Genomic DNA, 22,997 nt, shown 5'->3' with positions numbered 1-22,997 from the left:
CTCCAGAAGCCGGGAAAGGGCGACACGGGGTGGATCACTCGCTGATTCCCTGTTCTGTTTGTTCCCTCTTCAGCATTAGGCATTGGCCACTGTCTGGAGACAGGATACTGGGCTAGATGGACCTTTGGTCTGACCCAGTCTGGCCGTTTTATGTTCTTAATGATAGTCTAGGGTCCCATAGTCCCATATGGTACAAACACAGACCATAAAACCTCTCTCAGTCCCACCGAGTTTACAATCCGAATGTAAAAGGGAAGTGGAGTCTGACTGGGAACAGGAATATAAAAACGAATATAAGTATCAGCCGTGGATCATAATCTCCCTTCACTGTAGCCTGAATCCTCCCTCGATTCCCCCCTGAAGAAAAACTCCCAGAAACGCCGCTCTCGGCCCACTAATGTCAGGGAGACTCCACTGTAAAACTTAACTCTGTCCTCAGACACCCCCCGCCCTCCGTCCCCCGCTTCTCCCACCTGCCCCACAGCCGGGCCGCCAGACCTGCTCAGATCACGTTCCTTGTGTCATGGATCATTTCAATGTAGCCGGTCGCTGCAGCACCCGGAGCCCTGGGGCGAGTCAATCCGATCACTGACACCAGGAGTGTGTGTCTCTTATAAAGCGGGGCATGCAAATGAGGGAGACAGTTTCCTGTTTAAATCTCTGCCTCTCTCTGCCCAGGCTGCACCCGGAGACACAATCCGCAGCCCCCTGGCTCTGTGCAGTCACCAGCCAGTCCCCTGAGAACTTTCCCCTCCCGCACCCGGGAAAATGGGATTTTTGCTCCTTGTCATTGTCGCTCTAGGAGCTCTGGAAGGTATTTTCCTCCTCTGAAGACCTGGCAGAGTTAGAAGAATATTGTGTTACCGCTGTTCTTATACCGACATTAATGGCCTGTCTTTATTCCCAGGTGTACGGTCCCAGACGCTGGTGGAGTCCGGAGGGGGTGTGAAGAAGCCCGGAGACTCTCTCCGCCTCTCCTGCAAAGCCTCCGGGTTCACCTTCAGCAGCGCCTACATGAACTGGGTCCGACAGGCTCCCGGGAAGGGACTGGAATGGGTCGCTTATATAAACCCCGGTGGAGGTAGTACATACTACCTCGATGCAGTGAAAGGGCGATTCACCATCTCCAGGGATAACGCCAAGAGTGAGCTGTATCTGCAAATGACCGGCCTGAAGCCCGAGGACACCGCCCGCTATTACTGTGCGGGAGACACAGTGAAACGAAACCGGTTTGTGATCGCACAAAAACCCAGGCTGCGGAATCGCCCTTCTCCCGGCGGCCGCGCGGGGGCAGCAGCGACACCCCCCGCTTCGGGCTCGGGCAGGAGACCCGGCACCCGGGGGAACGGGACACAAACCTCCCGCCAGTTTAACCCTTCCGTTCCCGGGCAATGTGTCTCCCCTTCCTGCCCAGAGCCCCCTGGGTGCACAGATCCCCCACTTCGTCTGTGAACTCCAATGCGGAGTGAGTCCTGTTCTGAGTCGCGCCTCTCCCCCGGCAGCTTGGTCTCCTAGGGCCCGTCTCTGTGTCGGTGTAAAGGGGACAAGCGCATTGCGGTTTGCATCAGACACAGCAGATGGAGTGAATAGCTCCTGGGGCGAAATCCTCCGCTAGTGTAAAGTCACCACAAGCGATTTCTCGAGACTCAAGTTACTCCTGATTTACACCAGGGAGCCTCTGGCCCTTTCAGAAAACTGGGATGTTTATCGCATTAATGCAGCGGAAGGTGATTAGTTCATTATAACCGATGTGGGGCCCCTCACCGGGGCATCTCCGCCCTTCGCACGCGGTTATTGCCTTTATCCCCCCAAAGCTGCCGGGAGGCAGAGGAACGATCACAGCCCCTGGGTCAGAGGGGTACTGAGGCAGAGAGAGATGGAGGCCGGGGTGTGGAAATGGGCCATTCAGGGTCCGGGCGGGGCTGGGGGGCAGAGATCACCCGGCGCCAGAATAAACCCCGCTCCGCTGCGCCGGGGGATGTGGCGCCGCCGGGACTTTCCAAAGCGGCTCCTGGGTTGTTTTCACCAACTGCCCTGTGGAAATCCCGGCCCGGACCCTCCGCTGGTGTCAGTGGGTGGAGCTGAGACATCCCAACCCCCAATAAAGTGCCCCCATGTCACAGAGTCACCATGGAGATAAAAGGCCCCGCCCCTCATCCCCCGATGACATCACTCAGCCCAGCGCTGGCCCGCAGGGCATTGGGGACAGTCAGGTGGCTAAGGGCTGTGGACAGGGACATGGTGGGTTTTAATGGGGTCGCTCAGGGGGAGGCGGCTGCGAGGGAGAAGCAGAGGCCTGTGGGGGGGGGGGGGGCAGGAGGGCCCTGGGGTCACCGAACTCAGCTCTCACTGAATTGGATAGGGCCCCGGACTTTCCTAAATCTCCCCTAGTGTTAGTTTCAAGATAGGGATGAGAAAAGGAGTACTTGTGGCACCTTAGAGACTAACCAATTTATTTAAGCATGACCTTTCGTGAGCCACAGCTCACTTCATCGGATGCATACCGTGGAAACTGCAGTAGACATTATATACACACAGAGACCATGAAACAATACCTCCTCCCACCCCACTGTCCTGCTGGTAATAGCTTATCTAAAGTGATCATCAAGTTGGGCCATTTCCAGCACAAATCCAGGTTTTCTCACCCTCCACCCCCCCCACCCCCCCACAAACTCACTCTCCTGCTGGTAATAGCCCATCCAAAATGACAACTCTCTACACAATGTGCATGATAATCAAGGTGGGCCATTTCCTGCACAAATCCAGGTTCTCTCACCCCCTCACCCCCCTCCAAAAACCACACACACAAACTCACTATCCTGCTGGTAATAGCTCATCCAAAGTGACCACTCTCCCTACAATGTGCATGGTAATCAAGGTGGGCCATGTCCAGCACAAATCCAGGCTTTCTCGCCCCCCCCTTTCCCCCCCCCCCGGGGACACACACACACACACACACACAAACTCACTCTCCTGCTGGTAATAGCTCATGCAAACTGACCACTCTCCAAGTTTAAATCCAAGTTTAACCAGAACGTCTGGGGGAGGGGGGGGGTAGGAAAAAACAAGGGGACATAGGCTACCTTGCATAATGACTTAGCCACTCCCAGTCTCTTTTTAATTAATTAATTAATTAATTAATTAATAGTATCCAATTTGCAAATGAATTCCAATTCAGCAGTTTCTCGCTGGAGTCTGGATTTTAAGTTTTTTTGTTTTAAGATAGCGACCTTCATGTCTGTGATTGCGTGACCAGAGAGATTGAAGTGTTCTCCGACTGGTTTATGAATGTTATAATTCTTGACATCTGATTTGTGTCCATTTATTCTTTTACGTAGAGACTGTCCAGTTTGACCAATGTACATGGCAGAGGGGCATTGCTGGCACATGATGGCATATATGGAATTACACTGATTGCACCTTCTGGGCTCTTCTGCTTTTACAGAAAATTTGGGATGCGGGTTACAGGAATGGTTTTGGGCAAGAGAGTGTTTGCCCCCTTCTATCTTCCCAGGGGCAAAATGGGATCCTCCCTTCCCACCTGTTTTAAACTCCTCTTTCTCTGGCCTGCCCGCAGTAGACCCCTGATTCTGTTCAAAGGCATCATCTAAAAAAGCCATCTCCTCCCCAGACTTCACATCTTTGTCCCACAGACACTGCTTCACCTCAGCCTGACATGTGCCTGGGAAATGCTCTTGAGCAACAAGGTCCAGCATTCCCTCAAAACTTGCCACCCCCTAGCCCCTCACCCATTTTCCTAACAAATCTTTCATTTGGTTTACATATTCCCCATTACTCATACCAGTATCACTCTTAAGGTTCCTAAATTTAACTCTATAAGCTTCAGGGGTAATCTGAAAACTTCACAAAAGAGTATCTTTAAATTTACAAAAAAAGAAAAGGAGTACTTGTAGCACCTTAGAGACTAACCAATTTATTTGAGCATGAGCTTTCGTGAGCTACAGCTCACTTCATCAGATGTATACCGTGGAAACTGCAGCAGACTTTATATACACACAGAGAATATGAAACAATACCTCCTGCCACCCCACTGTCCTGCTGGTAATAGCTTATCTAAAGTGATCATCAAGTTGGGCCATTTCCAGCACAAATCCAGGTTTTCTCACCCTCCACCCCCCCACACAAATTGGAGCACACCCACAGCCCAGATGGGTCATTCAGTCCTTTGTTCAGAGCTTCCATTTGTAGCAAAGTCCCTCCAGAGGGAAGAAGCAGGACTGAAGACCAAATGGAGAAGATGCAGCTGCCTTTTATAGTCTTTCCATGCGGCCCGTGCTTCCTTTGTTCCAAACACAAGCTGGCCAGCACATGGCTGGGAAGCCTTTAGGGCTTGTCTACATACCCGCTGGATTGGTGGGCAGCGATCAATCCAGCGGGAGGTCTATTTATTGCATCTAGTATAGACGGGATAAGTCAACCACTGAGCACTCCACCAGAAGGAAAAGCACAAGCGGAGTCAACGGGAGAGTCTCAGCTGCCGAGTTACCGCAGTGAAGACACCGCGGTAAGTAGATCTGAGGTGATACAAACATATAAACAAGATCATCATATGTGGCAAATTCTAACATGTTTGCAGATATCTTACACGGCATATCTGGCTGTGACCAGTGTCCCAGTGGGGGACAGCTCTGGTCACTCCATTAGGGTGAACTGCAAAGAATGGGGCAGACAATCCCCATAAAGCGGGTGGATATTCCCAGGGCTGGTGCGACCAGGAGGTGAACTAGGCGGTCACCTAGGGCGTCAAGATTTGGGGGCACCAAAAAGCGGTGCCCCCCAATTTTTTTACAGTGTTTCATCCTGCTGTTCCCCCCCGCGCTTCCCCAAAGTGTCCCCCGGCCCCCACTTGCTGCCCCAGCGCGCTTTCCCAGCCCCAGAAGCGTCCCTGCGTCTCTCCTGCAGCCCCACACTGCCTCGGCTCTGCTCTGGTCCTGGCATCAACTGCTGCTGCAGGGTCCTAGAGCCCCATTTCCACTAGGGCAGGGCAGGTTGCCCTTCCCCTGCCCTTCCCCCTCAGATCTTCCCTTTTCCGGCAGGACCCTCCACCAGCACAGGGCCCCCCCACCCCCACCCGCAGTCACCGCTCCTGCCCACACTGGGCAAGGGTCACCCCCAGTGAGGCTACAGTGAGGGGCAGCAGCGGGGGAGGAGGCGCACATGTGATGGCAGCCCCCCCCCCAGCTCCCACCACAGGGGGGGCGAGGGGGCTTCCTGGACCTGAGAGGGACCCTAGGAGCATGTGCGTTGACAGTGGTACAGGGTGAGTGTGCTACCGGGGGGGGAACGTGGGGGGGGAATGTGGGGGGGCCCTCCCACATAACTCACTGCTGCCAGCAGAGAGAGGGCTGGGGGGAGTCCTCCGCTCTGGCCCCATCCTTGGGGCAGCCTGCCTGCACCCCAAACTCATCCCCAGCCCTGCCCCACCTTAGAGCCTGCACCCCCAGCCAGAGCCCTCACCTCCCCACACCCCAACCCTCTGCCACAGCTCCAAGCCTCTCCCACACCCCAAAGCCCTCATCCCCAACCCCAGCCAGAGCCCTCATCGCTCCGCACCCCAACCCTCTGCCCAGCTCCGAGCCTCTCCTACACCCCTAACCCCTCATCCCCAGCCTCACCCCACAGTCCTCACCCCTCCACCCCCATCCCCTTCCCACACACCCTCTCTGCTGCCAAACTTCCTCCCAGAGCCTGCATCCCAGCCCTTCACATGCACTCCCAGAGCCTGCACACCTCACCCCCTCCTGCACCCCCACCCCTTGTCCCAGCCCAGAGCCTACACCCAAACTCCATCCCAGAGCCTGCACCCCTCATCCTCTCCTGCACCCCCACCCTCTGCCCCAGCCTGGAGCCTGCACCCAGCACCCAAACTCCCTCCCAGAGCTTGCACCCCAATCTCCTGCCCCAACCCAGAGTCTGCATCCCAGACCTCCTCCCTCCATCCAAACTCCCTCCCAGAGCTTTAGGCAGAGTTTGCGGGGGCAGGTTTTAGGACCCACCAAAATTTCTACAAACCTGCCACCCCTGCCATTATCTGGGTTTTAAGCCCTGTTATGCCTGCAACAGGACTAAGCCTGTGAGTGACCCCCATAGCAGCTGCCTGAAGTGCTTGAGGGAATCAGACATGAAAGACAAGTGTCAGATTTGTAAAAACTTTTCTCCGAGAACACAGAAGGAGCATGTAGTTTGTAGTTCACCCCTGGCACCGGGATCAGTCTGGCACCTCTGCCCCTCGCCAGTGTCCAAGAAGCAGTCAAAAAAGTGGCACTCCCTGGCACCAAGCAAAAAGGGTCAAGGAGCTTCGGACAAAGTTCCTAGTTCAGGCCACCTGCCCGCCATGGAGCCGCATGGGGGTTTCTCTCCAATTGGATCCACTAGTCTCCCCAGGGAGCCACCGCTGGCTCCCAGGAGTGGCACGGGATCCAAACTCACTATTGTGCAAATATGAGTGTGTAGGTTGTTGAAATTTGTTATATTGATATTGTCAGTTGTTGTTGTATGATGGAGTATCCACCAGTCTAAAGTTATAACTTTTTATTAATAACAATAATTGGATATTCTAACAGTAGAATAAAAGACAGTAGATTTTGATATGAAAGAATGAAGGAAGGAAATATACGTGATTAAAAAGGGTGTATTTTTGAAAGTATTTTGAAAATTTATAATAAGCAGGCTTCTACATCCATAGTGGCTGACTTAGAACAACGCTTCCTCAGCTCTCATCCCCTAATGCCCCTACTCTACTTGCGCCACACTGATGACATCTTCATCATCTGGACCCATGGAAAAGAAGCCCTTGAGGTACTCCACCATGATTTCAACAATTTCCATCCCACCATCAGCCTCAGCCTGGACCAGTCCACACGAAACTGACTAAGGAACTCAATCTCCATTTTCAGCAATGACTTAGGAATTCTGAAGTCTAAGGTCTTGTCTACATGGTCCTGCAGTTCGGACTACAGGGGCATGACTAGCAATGTGCACCAAAGTGCTACACGGTAACTTCCCTGTGTGTGCGCTGCAGGTGTGAACTAAAGATTCCTAGTGAGCAATAGCATAGCCCTCTTCAAGCAGGAATACATTCGTGTGAAGGAGGAACCTTGTAGTCTGCACCTGCAGCATCCAAAGGGGGAGTTTCAGCACAGACTTTGGTGTGCCCTGTTGTTCACAGTCCCCTAGTCCAAACCGAGGGATAGTGTACACATGCCCTTAGTCTCAGTGAAAGTCAGTGGGATGTAGGCATCTAAGAGTCAGATTTTCAAAGGTATTTAGGTGCTTAAAATGGCAGCTAGACACCTAGTGAGAGTTTCAGAAGCATCTAAGTGTCTAGCTCCTATTGATTTCAATGGCACTTGGATGCCTAGGCATGTCTGTAGGGCCCATTAGGAACCTATCTACAACTTTAGGGTCCTAAATATCCTTAACATTTTGAGCTTATATCACTTTTGAAAGGGGAATTTAGAATGAAAATTTCAAAAGAGCCAAAGTGAGCTAGATTCTGGGAGTTGGGCTTCTATCTCCCTTAGGCTCCTTCAAAATCCCAGCATTACTCGCCTATGTCACATAGGTGTTCTTGAGAATTTTACTCTGTGTATCACAGAATCATAGAATCATAGAAGATTAGGGTTGGAAGAGCCCTCAGAAACTCATCTAGTTTAAGCCCCTGTGTGACGTTGCACTCCATATGTTTTATTAAAATATGCTAATGAGTGTGAATATAATGTAACTGGAACATGCTTCATGCAAAAGGTCTCTTTTAAGGTGTCGTTATAAAGCTTATAATCTACTGAGTGTGTTCATTCTATTTGTATGTATGTATAATTCTTGTATCTGAAGCTAGAAATATAAAGTATAACTCTGAAGTACTATTGTAATTATGCACAGTGTGGGCCATTAATGGTGGTTTGGAATCTTGCTGGCTCTCATTAACTAGGATAATTGGTTGTAAATGGCTCTGTTTACTTGTAAGCCTTCCTGTGTTCCAGTGAGTCAGGACAGAAAGAATGGAGGCTTGGGGTATCACAGGATATGTGACCATGTCACCTGGGACTGGAATCCATCTTAAACCTGGTGCTTTTCCATTTCAAAGGCGGGGTGGGGACCCAGAGAGACAAAAGATTCCCACCTTGTGCCAAAGCTATGAAAGTGGGTGAAACAGAACAAAGGGGGCTGCCAGTCATGAGAAATCCCCTAGTTACCACCTGAGCTGGAACTAACAAAAACTGTAGCAGGGGAAAGGATTGGGCCCAGACTAGGAAGGAGTCTAGTCTGTGAAAGAAGCTTATTGGAACAGCTCTGAGGGTGAGATTTACCTGTATTCAGTTTCTTAATGTATTAGGCTTAGACTTGCATGCTTTATTTTGCTTTATTTTATTTGCTTACTTTGTTCTGACTGTTATTACTTGAAACGACTTAAATCCTACTTTTTATACTTAATAAAATCACTTTTGTTTATTAGTAAACCCAGAGTAAGTGATTTATACCTGGGAGAGCAAACAGCTGAGCATATCTGTCTATCAGTGTTATAGAGGACGGACAATTTATGGGTTTACCCTGTATAAGCTTGATACAGAGTAAATCGGATTTATTTGGGTTTGGATTCCATTGAGAACTGAGTGTCCGGGTGCTGAAGATAGGTGAGTTGCTGAGCAATTTTTGGTTAAATTCTGCAGCTTAGGGGGCGTGGATCAGACCTCGGTCTGTGTTGCAGGTGACTAGCGTATCTGGCTCAACAAGGCAGGGTTCTGGAGTCCCAAACTGGCAGTGGAAAACGGGCTCAGAGGTAGTTTCAGCACATCAGGTGACAGTCACAAAGGGATCTCTGTGACCGAACCCGTCACACCCTGCTCAAAGCAGGACCAACCCCAACTAAATCATCCCAGGGAAGGCTTTGCCAACCTGGGCCTTAAAAACCTCTAAGGATGGAGATTCCACCATCTCCCTCGGTAACCCATTCCAGTGCTTCACCACCCTCCTAATAAAATAGTTTTTTCCGAATATCCAACCTAGGCCTCCCCCACTGCAACTTGAGACCATTGCTCCTTGTTCTGTTATCTGCCACTACTGAGAACAGCCGAACTTCATCCTCTTTGGAATCCCCCCTCAGGTAGCTGAAGGCTGCTATCAAATCCTCCCTCACTCTTCTCTTCTGCAGACTTAATAACCCCAGTTCCCTCAACCTCTCCTCCTAAGTCATGTGTCCCAGCCCCCGAAGCATTTTCATTGCCCTCCCGCTGGACTCTCTCCAATTTGTCCACATCCTTTCTGTAGTGGGGGGCCCAAAACTAGATGCAGTACTCCAGATGTGACCTCACCAGTGCTGAATAGAGGGGAATAATCACTTCCCACGATCTGCTGGCAATGCTTCTACTAATGCAATCTAATATGCCATTAGCCTTCTTGGCAACAAGGTAACACTGTTGACTCATATCCAGCTTCTTGTCCACTGTAATCCCCAGGTCCTTTTTTGCAAAACTGCCACTTAGCCAGTCGATCCCCAACCTGTCGCAGTGCATGGGATTCTTCCGTCCTAAGTGCAGGACTCTGCACTTGTCCTTGTTGAACCTTATCTGATTTCTTTTGATCCAATCCTCCAATTTGTCTAGCTCGCTCTGGGCCCTATTCCTACCCTCCAGAATATTTACCTCTGCCCCAAGGTTAGTGTCATCCATGAACTTGCTGAGGGTGCAATCCATCCCATCATCAATATCATTAATGAAGATGTTGAACAAAACGAGCCCCAGGAATGACTGCTGGGACACTCCACTTGATACCATCTGCCAACTAGATATCGAACTGTTGATAACTACCCATTGACCCCAACAATCTAGCCAGCTTTCTATACACCTTATAGTCCATTCATCTAATCCAGTGGTGGGCAAACTTTTTGGCCTGAGGGCCACATCTGGGTGGGGAAATTACATGCAGGAGTGGGGCAGGGGTTGAGGTGTGGGATGTGTGAGGAGGTGCAGTGTGCATGAAGGGGCTCTGGGCAAGAGGTTGGTGCAGAGGAGGGGTGCGGGGTGTATGAGGGGTCTTGGGGCAGGCAGTTTGGGTGCAGGAGGAGTGAGAGATGTAGCAGGGGGCTCAGGGCAGGGGGTTGGTGGCTCAGGGCAGGGGGTTGGGGTGCAGGGGGGAGTGTGACTGGGGGCTCAAGGCAGGGGTTTGGGGTCCAGGCTTTGGCCCGGCACTGCTTACCTCGAGTGGCACTGGGGTGGAAGCGGTGCGCAACGTGCCTAAGGTTGGCTCCCTGCCTGCCCTGGCCTCGCGCCACTCCCGGAAGTGGCCAGCATGTCCAGCAGTGGCTCCTGGGGTGGGGTGGGGAGGTTGGCTCTGCTGCATGCTGCCCTCGCCTGTGGGTACCATACTAGAAGCTCCCATTGGCTGCGGTTCCCCCTTCCCGGGAAATGGGAGCTGTGGGGGGTGGTGCCTGCAGGCAAGGGCAGAGCACAGAGCCCTCTGCCCCTCTTCCCCAGGAGCCGCAGGGACATGGTGCCAGCCCTTTCCCGCACTTAGCCCAGCAGCACCACGGGGGTGGCAATCCCTCAGGCTGGATCCAAAGCCCTGAGGGGCCGGATCCTGCCCACGGGCAATAGTTTGCCCATCCCTGATCTAATCCATACTTCTTTAATTTGCTGGCAAGAATACTGTGGAAGACCGTATCAAAAGCTTTGCTAAAGTCAAGGCATATCACGTCCGTGTTTTCCCCATATCCACAGAGCCAGTTATCTCAAGATAGAAGGCAATCAGGTCAGTCAGGCATGACTTGCCCTTGGTGAATCCATGTTGACTGTTCCTGATCACCTTCGTCTCCTCCAAGTGCTTCAAAATGGATTCCTTGAGGACCTGCTCCATGATTTTTCCAGGGACTGAGGTGAGGCTGACTGATCTATCATTCCCTGGATTCTCCTTCTTCCCTTTTTTAAAGATGGTCACTATATTTCCCTTTTACTGCCACTGCGCTGGTTGTGGGCATCCAAAACTTCTGGGTGGTTCTGAAATCTCTGCCTTAGCTCCCCTAGTGCAGTTTTCATTCATTGTTTGAAAAGCACCTGACAAAGGAAGAGAAGCAAGGTTTATCTACCTTTTTCAGCTAGGGGAAAATTAGGTGCCTTTAAAAATTACCCCCACAGATCCTGCCCTCATCCAAGATTTGGTGGGATTTTCAAAGGGGCTGAGAGGATTGGACAACCCAAGCCTATATCGTTTCCTTTGATACATTGGCGTTTATGTCATGTGAAGCAGTGGCCAGGACTCAGGAGACTTGTGTTCTCTTCCCATTCATATCACTGGTCTCCTGGGTGCTCATGGACAAGATCCATCACCTCCCCATATCCGGCAAAGTTTTCATCCACCTTTGTACCTATCTCCCATTGGCTTTCCTGATGCCCAACTCCTGTCTGTGTCTTTGAAACCCCTCCTCCAGTGTCTATGACAATGACAGTGCTGAAAAATATCAAACAAATGAAATTTTAAAAATGAAGGGGAAAAAAAAAATGAGAAAAAATCCCATTTCCCCACATCTTTTTCCAGCCAGCTCTCAGTTATGTTCTCAGTTAGATAAAAACATAAAACAGTATTGCTTGAAGGTTGCAATGTAACATTACTTTATTTCTTAGAATGCAGACCCATAAGATGCAAGAACACAAAAACGGAGGGACAAAGCAGGCTCCTCCCCACAACAGAGAGGCATAACTCTATGGTGATGGGCTGAAGAATGACTCATAATAACCAGAGCATATATTTCCATACAAAGGTCCCCGTCTGCAAGCGGGACCTGAAAAAAAACCCTTACACTCAGAGCGATATCTTGTAATTTTAACACAGCTTCCAACACACCTCACTCTGGCTAAGGATGAATTAGTTTGTGACAAAGTTTCTGGCCTATAGGCAGTATGTGGCTGATCTAGGAAAAGAAGTGAAGAGTCGTGACTCTCACACCTATTTCTTAACCACAAGATACCCAACCCTTGCTGGAAAACCCATTCAGCATGTATTTCTGTCCTGCCTGCTGTATTGTGGCAGAAGATGACAGTTAGATCTCAGTGAACCACTGATTTTTCATTTCTCTGGCAGTTCTGGAAAATAAAAGCCTTACTACCAGGGTATGAAGGCATTCACACTTGCTTTTCCTAGCCCAATGATTACTCATTGTCATTCATGATGAGAATGAATAGTCATTGGGCCAGAAAATAAGTCCAAGGATGACTCTGTGGTCTGGTAGTTAAGAAGCACACTTTGGCTGTGTGAGACTGAAGTTCAACTCCCTGTAACAAGGGCTATTTAATTATTTATACCCGATGGAACCACGTTAAAACACGTTAAAACGAGAGAGAGAGAGGGAGCTTGTGCAGAGAGTATTCTATAGGCTAGTGCACTTGTTTCCCATGCGGGAGATTGAAGACTTCTCCCCTATCAGGCAGGGGGGATATTGAGCGTGGGTCTTACACACACACACACACACACACACGAGTGCTCTAACCCCAAGGTTAAAGATTATAAAGGGCAGGTTGGAGTCCAGCATCTAAGTCCAGAAAGATTTTGATTGACTTTTGCTGAAAATATTCAGCTAATTTGAGTTAAACGAATTCATGAATTAGAGCTACATACCTCCAGCTTTCATCCAGACCACATCACATGATCTATTGTCTACAGCCAAGCTCTATGATACAACCGCATTTGCTCCAATCCCTCAGACGGACGCAAACAGGATCTCTATCAAGCATTCTTAAAACTACAATACCAACCTGGTGAAGGGAAGAAATAGATTGACAGAGCCAGAAGGGTACCCAGAAGTCACCTACTACAGGACAGGCCCAACAAAGGAAGTAACAGAACACCACTAGCTGTCACCTACAGCCCCCAACTAAAACCTCTCTAGTGCATCATCAAGGATCTATAACCTATCCTGAAGGACAATCCCTCACTCTCACAGACCTTGGGAGACAGGCCAATCCTCGCTTACAGACAGCCCTCAAGCCTAAAGCAAAGACTCACCAGCAACTACACACCACACAAGAAAAACACCAACCCAGGAACCAAACATTGCAACAAACCCTGGTGCCAACTCTGTCCACATATCTATTCAAGGGACACCATCATAGGACCTAACCACATCAGCCACACTATCAGGGGCTCATTCACCTGCACATCCACCAATGTGATATATGCCACCATGTGCCAGCAATGCCCCTCTGCCATGTACATTGGCCAAACTGGACAGTCTCTACGCAAAAGAATAAATGGACACAAATCTGACATCAGGAATTATAACGTTCAGAAACCAGTCGGAGAACACTTCAATCTCCCTGGTCACTCAATAACAGACCTAAAAGTGGCAATTCTTCAACAAAAAAACTTCAAAAACAGACTTCAACAAGAAACTGCAGAACTGGAATTAATTTGCAAACTGGACACCAAATTAGGCCTGAATAAAGACTGGGAGTGGATGCGTCACTACAAAAACTAATTTTCCCTCAGTTGATATTCACACCTTCTTGTCAACTGTTGGAAATGGGCGACGTCCACCTTGATTGCATTGGCCTCGTTAGTACTACAGAAGTAATCAACCACTGAGAATAGGCCACTTCCACCTTAACTGAATTGGCCTCGTTAGCACTGATCCTCCACTCGGTAAGGCAACTTCCATCTTTTTATATATATACCGCTGACTGTATTTTCCACTCCATGCTTCTGATGAAGTGGGCTTTAGCCCATGAAAGCTTATGCCCAAATAAATGTGTTAGTCTCTAAGGTGCCACAAGGACTCCTCTTTGTTTTTGCTGATACAGTCTAACATGGCTACCACTCTGAAAATTGACAACAGAGGATCCTAATCAGCGGAGAATGAACGTCATTGGCTTCAGTGGGAGTGGAAGAGACCCAGAGCCACTCAAAAGATGTTAAGCTCCTTGCAGAATTTGGGCACTTGTGTTCATGTACGGATGAATGTATGGATGCATGAAGCAGAGTGCTTTACTGAAATGTGTGTCTGGAAAAGAAAACATGGGTATTAAATGTATGAATGATTAATGCTGAAAAAGTATCAGAGTAAAAGAAAGAAAGAAAGAAAGATGAAGTCAGGTCAATAAGGGGTAACCCTGTTCTCAAGGACTCCAATGGGCCATGTCTAAAAAACTGTCAGTTCATCTCTATTTTACTATATGCTAAAATTTGTCCTTTAAGGTTCTATGCCTTTTCTGGAAGCAATCAGTTTAAGAATAGCTTTTCTCAGGGACTCATTGACCTCTTTGTTTCTCAGGCTGTAGATGACAGGATTGACCATGGGAGTCAGGACTGTGTAGAAGACAGAGAAGAGTTTGTGTAGGACCGTGGGAGTGTTAGCTGTTGGAGCCACATAGACAGTAATCAGTGTCCCATAGAAAACTGAAACCACAATGAGGTGAAAGGAGCAGGTGGAAAAGGCCTTTTGCCTCCCTGTGGTGGAAGGGATTCTCAGGATGGTGGCGATGATACAAATGTAGGATGTCAGGGTCAGTAGACAGGGCACAAGTGTCCCTATGGCAGAGATAGTAAATGTTACCAGTTGAAGAGTCTGGGTGTCATCACAGGACAGCTTAATCATGGGTGAAAAATCACAAAAGAAATGATCAATTTCTTTGGAATTACAGAACGTTAATCGGAAAAAGAAAATATCTACTATGGCACAGCCCACAAAGCTACTTATCCAGGACCCTGCCACCAGTTGGCAACAAACCCTGCCATTCATCAGAGCATCATAACGGAGTGGATTGCATATCGCTAAATACCGATCATAAGACATTGCCATGAGCAGCAGACATTCTGTAGATGACATGACACCAAATAAGTATAATTGCAGAATGCAGCCCTTTACAGAAATGGATCTGTCCCCAGTCAGAAGACTGGCCAGCAGCCTGGGCAGGATGGTGGAGGTGTAGCAGGTCTCCAAGCAGGACAAGTTCCCCAGTAAGAAGTACATAGGGATGTGAAGGTGCTGATCAGTCACAACTAGCACAATAATGAGGATGTTCCCTGCAACAGTCACAATGAAGATGACTAGAAACATGAGAAAGAGAAGGGGCTGCAGCTCAGGGAAATTCCCAAATCCTAAAAGGATGAATTTCACGATGGGTGTTTGATTTCTTCCTTCCGCTTTCTCCATAATCTGTATCTAGAAAAAGAAAACCATTAAATATTGATGGAGTGCACGCCGTCAGTTTGTGCTGTTGGATACACTAGCAGAAACCTGCAGTAGGTAACCTCATACCACTGCATCTCTCCACTAGAAGAATGAAGTTGTTAATAAACAGAGGAAGACTAATATAATCAAGAGATTGAGCTTCCAATATAGGTGAACCAAGAGCATGGAACCCTACTGAATTACGGAAATGTCCCATCTAACTCTCTTATGCTTTCTTGAACGTTAAATAAAGACTTTTAGGCTGGGATTTTGGAATACCTTAATCCTATCAGTGTCATAGCAACAAATCTAGAAGACATAAACAAAATCAAGAGATTGGAAACGAAAGATATTTAGAGTTCAACGACTGGTAGTCTAACCTGCAGTTGGGAGGTGTAATTCCCAGCTTGGGTAGAGGTACATATACTAGCTATGGTCAAGCGAGCAGGATAAAAATAGCAGTGAGAACAGGACAGCACATACAGGGGCTTGGGAGGGCCACGTGTGGACGTACCTAGGATCTCAGATGGGATTGTGCTCGGGCAGCTCGTCTGTGCTGCCGAGGCCACACTGCTATTTTTAGCACAATAGCTCCATCACAGATAATGTGTGTAGGTCACCGGAGCAGGGAATTACACTGCCCAGGTGCAGCATAGACATAACCCAGGAGACACACACCGAACACCAAAGAGGCTGCGGTTCGTATGAAGGTCTGTCCAGCTGTCCTCTATCACAGCAGATTCAAAGAAGAATTTGCACCATTTAATAGATACAGCTGAGAAACAGACAAAGACAAACATTAACCTAAACACAGACCATGGGCTGTTACCGATCTCAATTACGCCAGGGTAAATTGCATCCGCTTTATGTGGATTTACACAAGAGCAACTAAGACTGGAATCCAACCCCATTTAAAGAAATGTAAGTGAAATAGAAATGAAAATTCATCAAGATAGAAATAAGAGAGTCGTTTTTATTCAGAAGGGAGAATGTGCCTGGAGAAAAATTAAAAAATGGAGAAAACGAAAGGGATAAATAAACAGAATAAGATAAAAATACAGTGTGAGAGAGAAAGAGGAGAGAGACTAAGTTTATTTCTCCAAATTTTTGATCAATAAAATACAGATCTGTTTAAAGAGAAGTAGCATATCCTTTCTGTTAAAGCAAAGGTATCAGAACTAATAAATCTGAAATCTCTTCAGTAGTCATCCCCTCAATAGCATTCATCACCATAAACTTTTCTGAGACATTTACATGCCCCATTTCGGGTTTATGTCCCACCTTCCATTCCTGTTTTTGGTTGTGTACAGGTTTGGCACTGTTAGTCATTTTGAAAAAAAATATTTGTTTTTAATGTTTGGACCGGGGAAGGTTGTATGCTTGTGTTTTGATAAATTTGATTTCTTAGAAAAAAGGGAAGGGTTAGGTCGAAAGAATAGAAAGAGAGAGCTTAAAGAAAAGGAGTTTTTAAAAAAGAAAGATTGGTTAGGTTTAGTAAGGAGAGAGGTTTTCAAAGAGTAAAGATTGGTTATTAAAGAAAGGACAGATTTTTTGTTTAGGTTTACTAAGGAGAGAGGGTTTTAAAGACAAAAGTTTGAAAGAAAGGTTATTATAAAATACAAAAAAATGTAATAAACGAGGAAATATCAAGGTGGCTTGAGATAGGAGCATTTAAAAAGAGTTATTTTGAAAAAAAAAGGAAAATATAAAGGGGAAAAGAATTAGGCTGAAAGAGAGTACATGCCAGAAAAAAGGGAATTTTAAATATTAGGAAGAAAATCTGTATTCCGTGACAAAGGGCTGTGTGAAAGAGAGAAAGTGTAGAAAACGAAAGAGAGAGAGAGAGAGATGCTTTTCTGTTCATGAGCAGAACACAGGGCTGTGTGAAAGACGTAAAGTTTAGAAAACAGCAAGAGAGAGAAAGATCTTTTTTTGTTCATCAGCAGAACACATGGCTAGTGAGAGAGGTAAATTATAGAAAGCAGTAGCAAGAGCTAAGCAGCAAGCTTACCCAGTGGCTGTCCCTAGGGAAATGATAACGATACCAGAGGCTGTGAGCCTTGGGAGCAAACCCTGCCGGACCAATCAGAAGCTGTTCTACAGCCCATCGCCTCCTCCTTCCTCCCTCCCTCCCTCTCCTCCCCTCCCCACCCCTCCTGAGATAAGCCCTGCATGAAAGATATTTCCACAACCTTTTCATATTGTTAAAGTTTTACCGAAAATTGACTTTTAATTTAAGTTTTGTAAAAGAATATACACTTAAAAGATAAGCGTGTTTGAAGAAACATTTCCCCAACACATAAATAATGAGGAATCCCTGTGGCACCTTAGAGACGAACAAATTTATTTGGGCATAAGCTTTTATGGGCTAACACCCACTTCATCAGATGCATGGAGTTGACAAGAAGGTGTGAGTATCAGCAGAGGGAAAATTACTTTTTGTAGCGACCCATCCATGCCCAGTCTTTTTTTAGGCCTAATTTGATGGTATCCATCTTGCAAATTAATTCCAGTTCTGCAGTTTCTCTTTGGAGTCTGTTTTTGAAGTTTTTTTTGTTGAAGAATTGCCACTTTTCAGTCTGTTATTGAGTGTCCAGGGAGGTTGAAGTGTTCTCCTACTGGTTTTTGAATGTTAGAATTCTTGATGCCTGATTTATGTCCATTTTGCATAGAGACAGTCTGGTTTGGCCAATGTACATGGCAGAGGGGCATCTCTGGCACATGATGGCATATGTCACATTGGTAGATGTGCAGGTGAATGAGACACTTTAGCTCTGTCACACAGCCCTTTGTCATTCAACACAGGCTTTCCAGCTACTTTTTAAAATCCCTTCTTTTTCCATCTTGTGCTTTCTTTCAACCTTATTTTTTTTACCTGAATATGTTCTTCTTTTTTAAAAAATCTCTATTTTTAAATGCTCCTCCTTCAATCCACCTTTATATTTTCCTCTTTTATTTCAATTTTGTTTAGTTCTATAATAACCTTTCTTTCAAACTTTTGTCTTTAAAACTCTCTCTCCTTAATAAACCTAACCAAAAATCTTTCCTCTCTTTAATAACCAACCTCTCTCCTTACTAAAGCGAACCAATTCTTATTGTTTTAAACCTCCTTTTCCTTAAGTCATCTCTTTCGATTCTTTCAGATTAACCCTTACTTTTTCTAAAACAAATCAGCCAGTCGTGTCAAACCACAAGCACAAAACATTCCCCTGTCCAAACATAAAAAAATTATATATTTCAAAATAGCCAAAGGTGTCAAACTGAACCCAACTGAAAGCGGGAACGGAGGGCAGTACATTCATCTGAAATGGGGCCTGGAAACAGGGCAGAAAAATATATAGCGGTAAATTCTGTCAGGGGTTAACTCCTCTCTTCCTTGCTTTTCCCTTACGCACTTTTTATCTCCTCATTCACTAGTTCATGATGCACCCATAGGAACTATGTCTACACCGGGAATGTTAATGGTACATTGACAATGGTGCAACATAAAGGTCTGACAGAAAAATGGAAATCCAGAAAAACACACACAGAGAGAGAGAGATGAGAGAGACTCTTTGTTTTATTTCAAAAATTTTACAAGCAATAAATGTCACATTTGAGGAAAAGAAACAGAGTCTTGTGGTGAAAAAGAAAATACACACACAAGGAGTCAATAAACTAGATACATTCATGGAGGACAGGTCCATCAATGTCTATTAGCCAGAATGGGCAGGGATGGTGTCCCTAGCCTCTGTTTGCCAGAAGTTGGGAATGGGCAATAGGGTATGGATCAGTAGATGATTCCTGTTCTGTTCATTCCCTCTGAAGCACCCAGCATTAGCCACTGTCAGAAGACAGGATACTGGACTAGATGGACCTTTGGTCTGACCCACTATGGCCCTTCTTATGTTCTTATGTTTTAAATCTGAAAGCCATTCATTGCTCTTTCTTAGGCATGCTTTTCTATAACTCATCTACCTTCATTTCCTTCCCCCCTGGATTGAACAAGCAATCATACTCTTTCTGACATGGTGGATGCCTGAGCAGGTATTTCTATTTGATAATCAGATTATTTCATTTTAACTGGGCTGCTTTACCTTTCTCACTGATGATCTATTGCCCCTAACCCCAATCTTTCCTTCAGATTTCCCGAGTTAAAATTATAATCTTTGCACTACATTTTCAATTCTCTTCTACTATTGATAGTCTTCAATAATCTCAGTAAAATGAGTTTTGGGTTCCTACCTGGATGTCTGGATCCTATGGCACTTCTGGGTGTATTTTTCTGTTATTCCCTGTCACAGAAATGTATGTCTCTCTCGGTTGGTAATTTCTCCTTCACAATAGATGATGTAATCTCCCTTCATATTTCTGCCGGTGGGAATTTGAAATTATTGCATAGAGGAAAGATAATATTTATTTTTAGAAAGGAAAAACAACGGTGCAAGAACAGTCTTATTACTAACCTCAAAGGGGAAGTCATGGAAAACAACTGGTTCAAAGAGGGAAAATAACGGAGACAGCAGAATTGTTGACCCAAAAGACAAAGCAACTGGAAAAAAGGGAATGTCTCATTTATGACTTACCAGTCTGGGCTCCCTCTCACACTATGCTGCTGTGGCAAGATGCAAAACTGCTCCCAGTCCTACACTTCCTCCAGCATTGCCACAGGCAGGGATGCACCCAGCTGCAGTTATGTGCAAGCTCTGGCCAGCCACTGCATGAACCAAAAAGAGAGAAGCTGCAGTCAAGATACCAACCAGCTCCCCAGCCTAGGATCCCAGAGCTGTGCCGTCCTGCCCTCCTCAAAACACTGATCAGTATGAATGCATTACCTGGTTCATCTCTCCCTCAATGTGGAGAGGAATATGCACACTTGTGGTAATGAAGCTGAGATTTTCCCCAGATACTTCACTGAAAAGCACACTGGTTTAGGTTCAAATATATAGAAGGCTTTTAATGATAAAAGTTAGATTTTAAATGATTAGAAGGGATACCAAACAGATCAAAGCAGATTATCTAGCAAATAAACAGAAATGCAACCTAAGCTTAACGCACTAGTTAGATTGACTATGAATGAGCAGTTTCTCACCCTGACCGATGATATCAGCAGTCTGACAGATTCTCAAGGCAAAAGCTGCATTTGCCTTGCAGCTTGGGTTTCTCAGGTTTAAATACACAGGCTAGAAATCTCTTTAACCTGGCTCCAGCACTTCCCCCAGTTCAGTCTTTGTTCCTTAGGTCTCTCCAGGAATCCTTTTGTGTGGCATGATATCGCTCCCTGACTTATATAGCTTTAGCATAGGGTGGGAACCCTTTGTTTCAAAACTCGGTTCCCAGACCAGTTTGAGGAAAAATACAGATGTCCCAAGATGGAGCCCAGTGTCATGTGGTCTGGTCACCTGCCCTGATAGATTCATATCACCCATTACTTACAGGCTCTCTGGAAAGTTCTCAGGAAGGCTCATCAGGTGGGAGATAAGCTTCTCCTAAGATCTATTCTTTTCCCTAACGGCTCATTACCCTGAATGTCAAAGGGAGTTGGACACCTAACCTTTCTGTGCTCCTTTGAAAATCCACACTTTGTTGCCTGATGGCCTAACTTGCACCTATCCTTTTGGTCTTTGCTGAAAGAGCGAGGGACTCCTTCTCCTAAAGTGTGAGGGAAGATGCTATGTATGTGGGATGGGAAAGGTGGAGGTGGATAGCTGTAGTGTAAAACAGGAATGTAATCTGTGACTGTTTATTTTGAGAGTGGGCAGGGGAGACACAGATACTAGTCCATATTAGCCATGGGGAAAATAACTCTTGCCTTTGCCTTGTACAGGGCCTGATACAAAACCCCTTGTTGTCAATGATTGAGAGTCTTTTCCTTAACTACAAAGGGCTTTGGATCTGGCTCATTATTAAAAGATGCAAGACATTGGAGCATACGAGCCATAGTGAGATAAAGAATGGTTTGGCCTCTATTTTGTATCTACTAACATGATGAAAACTAATACAGTAGGGGACTGGGTGGTGATGGGAAGTTGACTTGTGGGGAAGTCTTGATCTGATGACGTGCACAAACTGGTCCAACAGATACCATTCTCTCTTTAATTATATTGCAACCAATACAATGCAACTCAGTGCTGTATAATAAATCGCTTCACCCACTTTGGTTCATTATCAAATATATTCAAGAGACCAAATAACCAATGTCATTCAAGTTTATTGCTATTAACCAGTAATAATATAGTTCAGGAAAAAGGTTCTGTATGATACCAGTCTCCAGGAAGACATCTCATGCAGTCATGTTACATTCACCTGACACAGAAGGTGTACTCCCAAAGTTATACTCCTAAAGCTATCTTTCTATACTCCTTACTTTAGGAGTATAAAACCTTCTGTTTTACTGGCTGGCTGAGAGTCACATCTGACTGCAGAATTGGGGTGCGGGTCCACTGGCTTCCCCACTCCCGCACTGCAGACTCGCTGCGGGAAGCGCACGGTGTGAGAAGGGGATGCTGAATTCTCCAAGGTCGGCCCCAGGAAGGTCGAAGCGGTGGAAGCTTCTTGCCCTGGAGACAGTCTGCTCACAGAGAGGAGGTTCCCCCAGAGTCCTGACTGGCTTCGTATGGAGTCGTTCCAGAGCATAGCATCCAGAGCAACTGGTGGTTGAGGTGGGATGTACTGCACCCCCTGGATGGAGCATCTGGCAGTAAGTGACAGGGGAGCAGTAAAACAGTAGGTTTATCAGATGACAGGAACATGGTCTAAAACAGAGTTTGTAGGTACAGAGAACAGAACCCCTCAGTCAGGTCCATCTTGGGGGGCAGGGAGGCTAGAGCCCCATCTGGTCCTCCCTCCATTTCCCCAGCCAGCTCCAAAACTGAAACTCGCTCACCCCTCCGCTCACCTTTTTCTCTTTCCCAGGCCAGGAGGCCACCTGATCTCTTTGTTCTCCAGCACCTTCACTTGGCACCTTTGCAGAGGAGGGGCCCAGGCCATCAGTTGCCAGGAGACAGGGTGTCAGCCATTCTCTGTGCAGACAGCATCACACTGGACCTCTAAGGCTCTGCAACAATCACACACCCTTATCCCATGACCTAGATACTTAAGAAATGCCTAGGGAAAACTGAGGCATGCACACAGTATTCAGAGAAAACATTAAGAACATTCCCACTTCGTTGCAATCCTCCAAAACACTTGCAACCACTCCCAGCTTGGTATGGTCTGCAAACTTTATAAGTGTACTCTCTATGCCATGATCTAAATCATTGATGAAGATATTGAAAAGAACCGGACCCAGAACTGATCCCTGTGGGACCCCACTCTTTAAGCCCTTCCAGCATGACTGTGACCATTGAAAACTACTCTCTGGGAATAATTTTCCAACCAGTTATGCACCCACCATACAGTAGCTCCGTCTAGATTGTATTTCCCTAGTTTCTTAATGAGAAGGGCATGCGAGACCGTATCAAAAGCCTTACTAAAGTCAAGATATACCACATCTACCACTTCCCCCCATCCACAAGGCTTGTTACCCTGTCAAAGAAAGCTATCAGGTTGGTTTACACAATTTGTACTTGGCAAATCCATGCTGACTGTTATTTATCACCTTATTATCTTCTAGGTGTTTGCAAATTGATTGCTTAATTATTTGCTCCATTGTCTTTCCGGGTACAGAAGTTAAGCTGACTGGTCTGTAATTCCCCAGATTGTCCTTATTTCCCTTTTTATAGATGGGCACTAGATTTGCCCTTTTCCAGTCTTCTGGGTTGTCTCCCGTCTTCCATGACTTTTCAAAGACAATAGTCAATGACTCAGATTATCTCCTCAGTCAGTTTGCCTCTTACCC

General features: G+C 46.6%; 1 protein-coding gene across 1 annotated transcript; it reads right to left on the bottom strand.

Annotated features, from left to right (window-relative positions):
* Positions 1-14,197: 14,197 nt before the first annotated feature.
* On the bottom strand, positions 14,198-16,441 carry LOC142068707 (olfactory receptor-like protein DTMT). The gene is made up of 3 exons (XM_075118538.1): positions 16,433-16,441; positions 14,890-15,169; positions 14,198-14,604 (listed from the first exon to the last, which is right to left on the bottom strand). The coding sequence occupies exons 1-3, from the start codon at positions 16,439-16,441 to the stop codon at positions 14,198-14,200; spliced, it is 696 nt and encodes a 231-aa protein (XP_074974639.1).
* Positions 16,442-22,997: the final 6,556 nt, after the last annotated feature.

The sequence above is a fragment of the Caretta caretta genome, chromosome 13 (genome assembly GCF_965140235.1).
Source record: "Caretta caretta isolate rCarCar2 chromosome 13, rCarCar1.hap1, whole genome shotgun sequence".
Classification (NCBI taxonomy): Eukaryota; Metazoa; Chordata; order Testudines; family Cheloniidae; genus Caretta; species Caretta caretta.
This window is presented reverse-complemented; position numbering and strand designations above follow the sequence as displayed.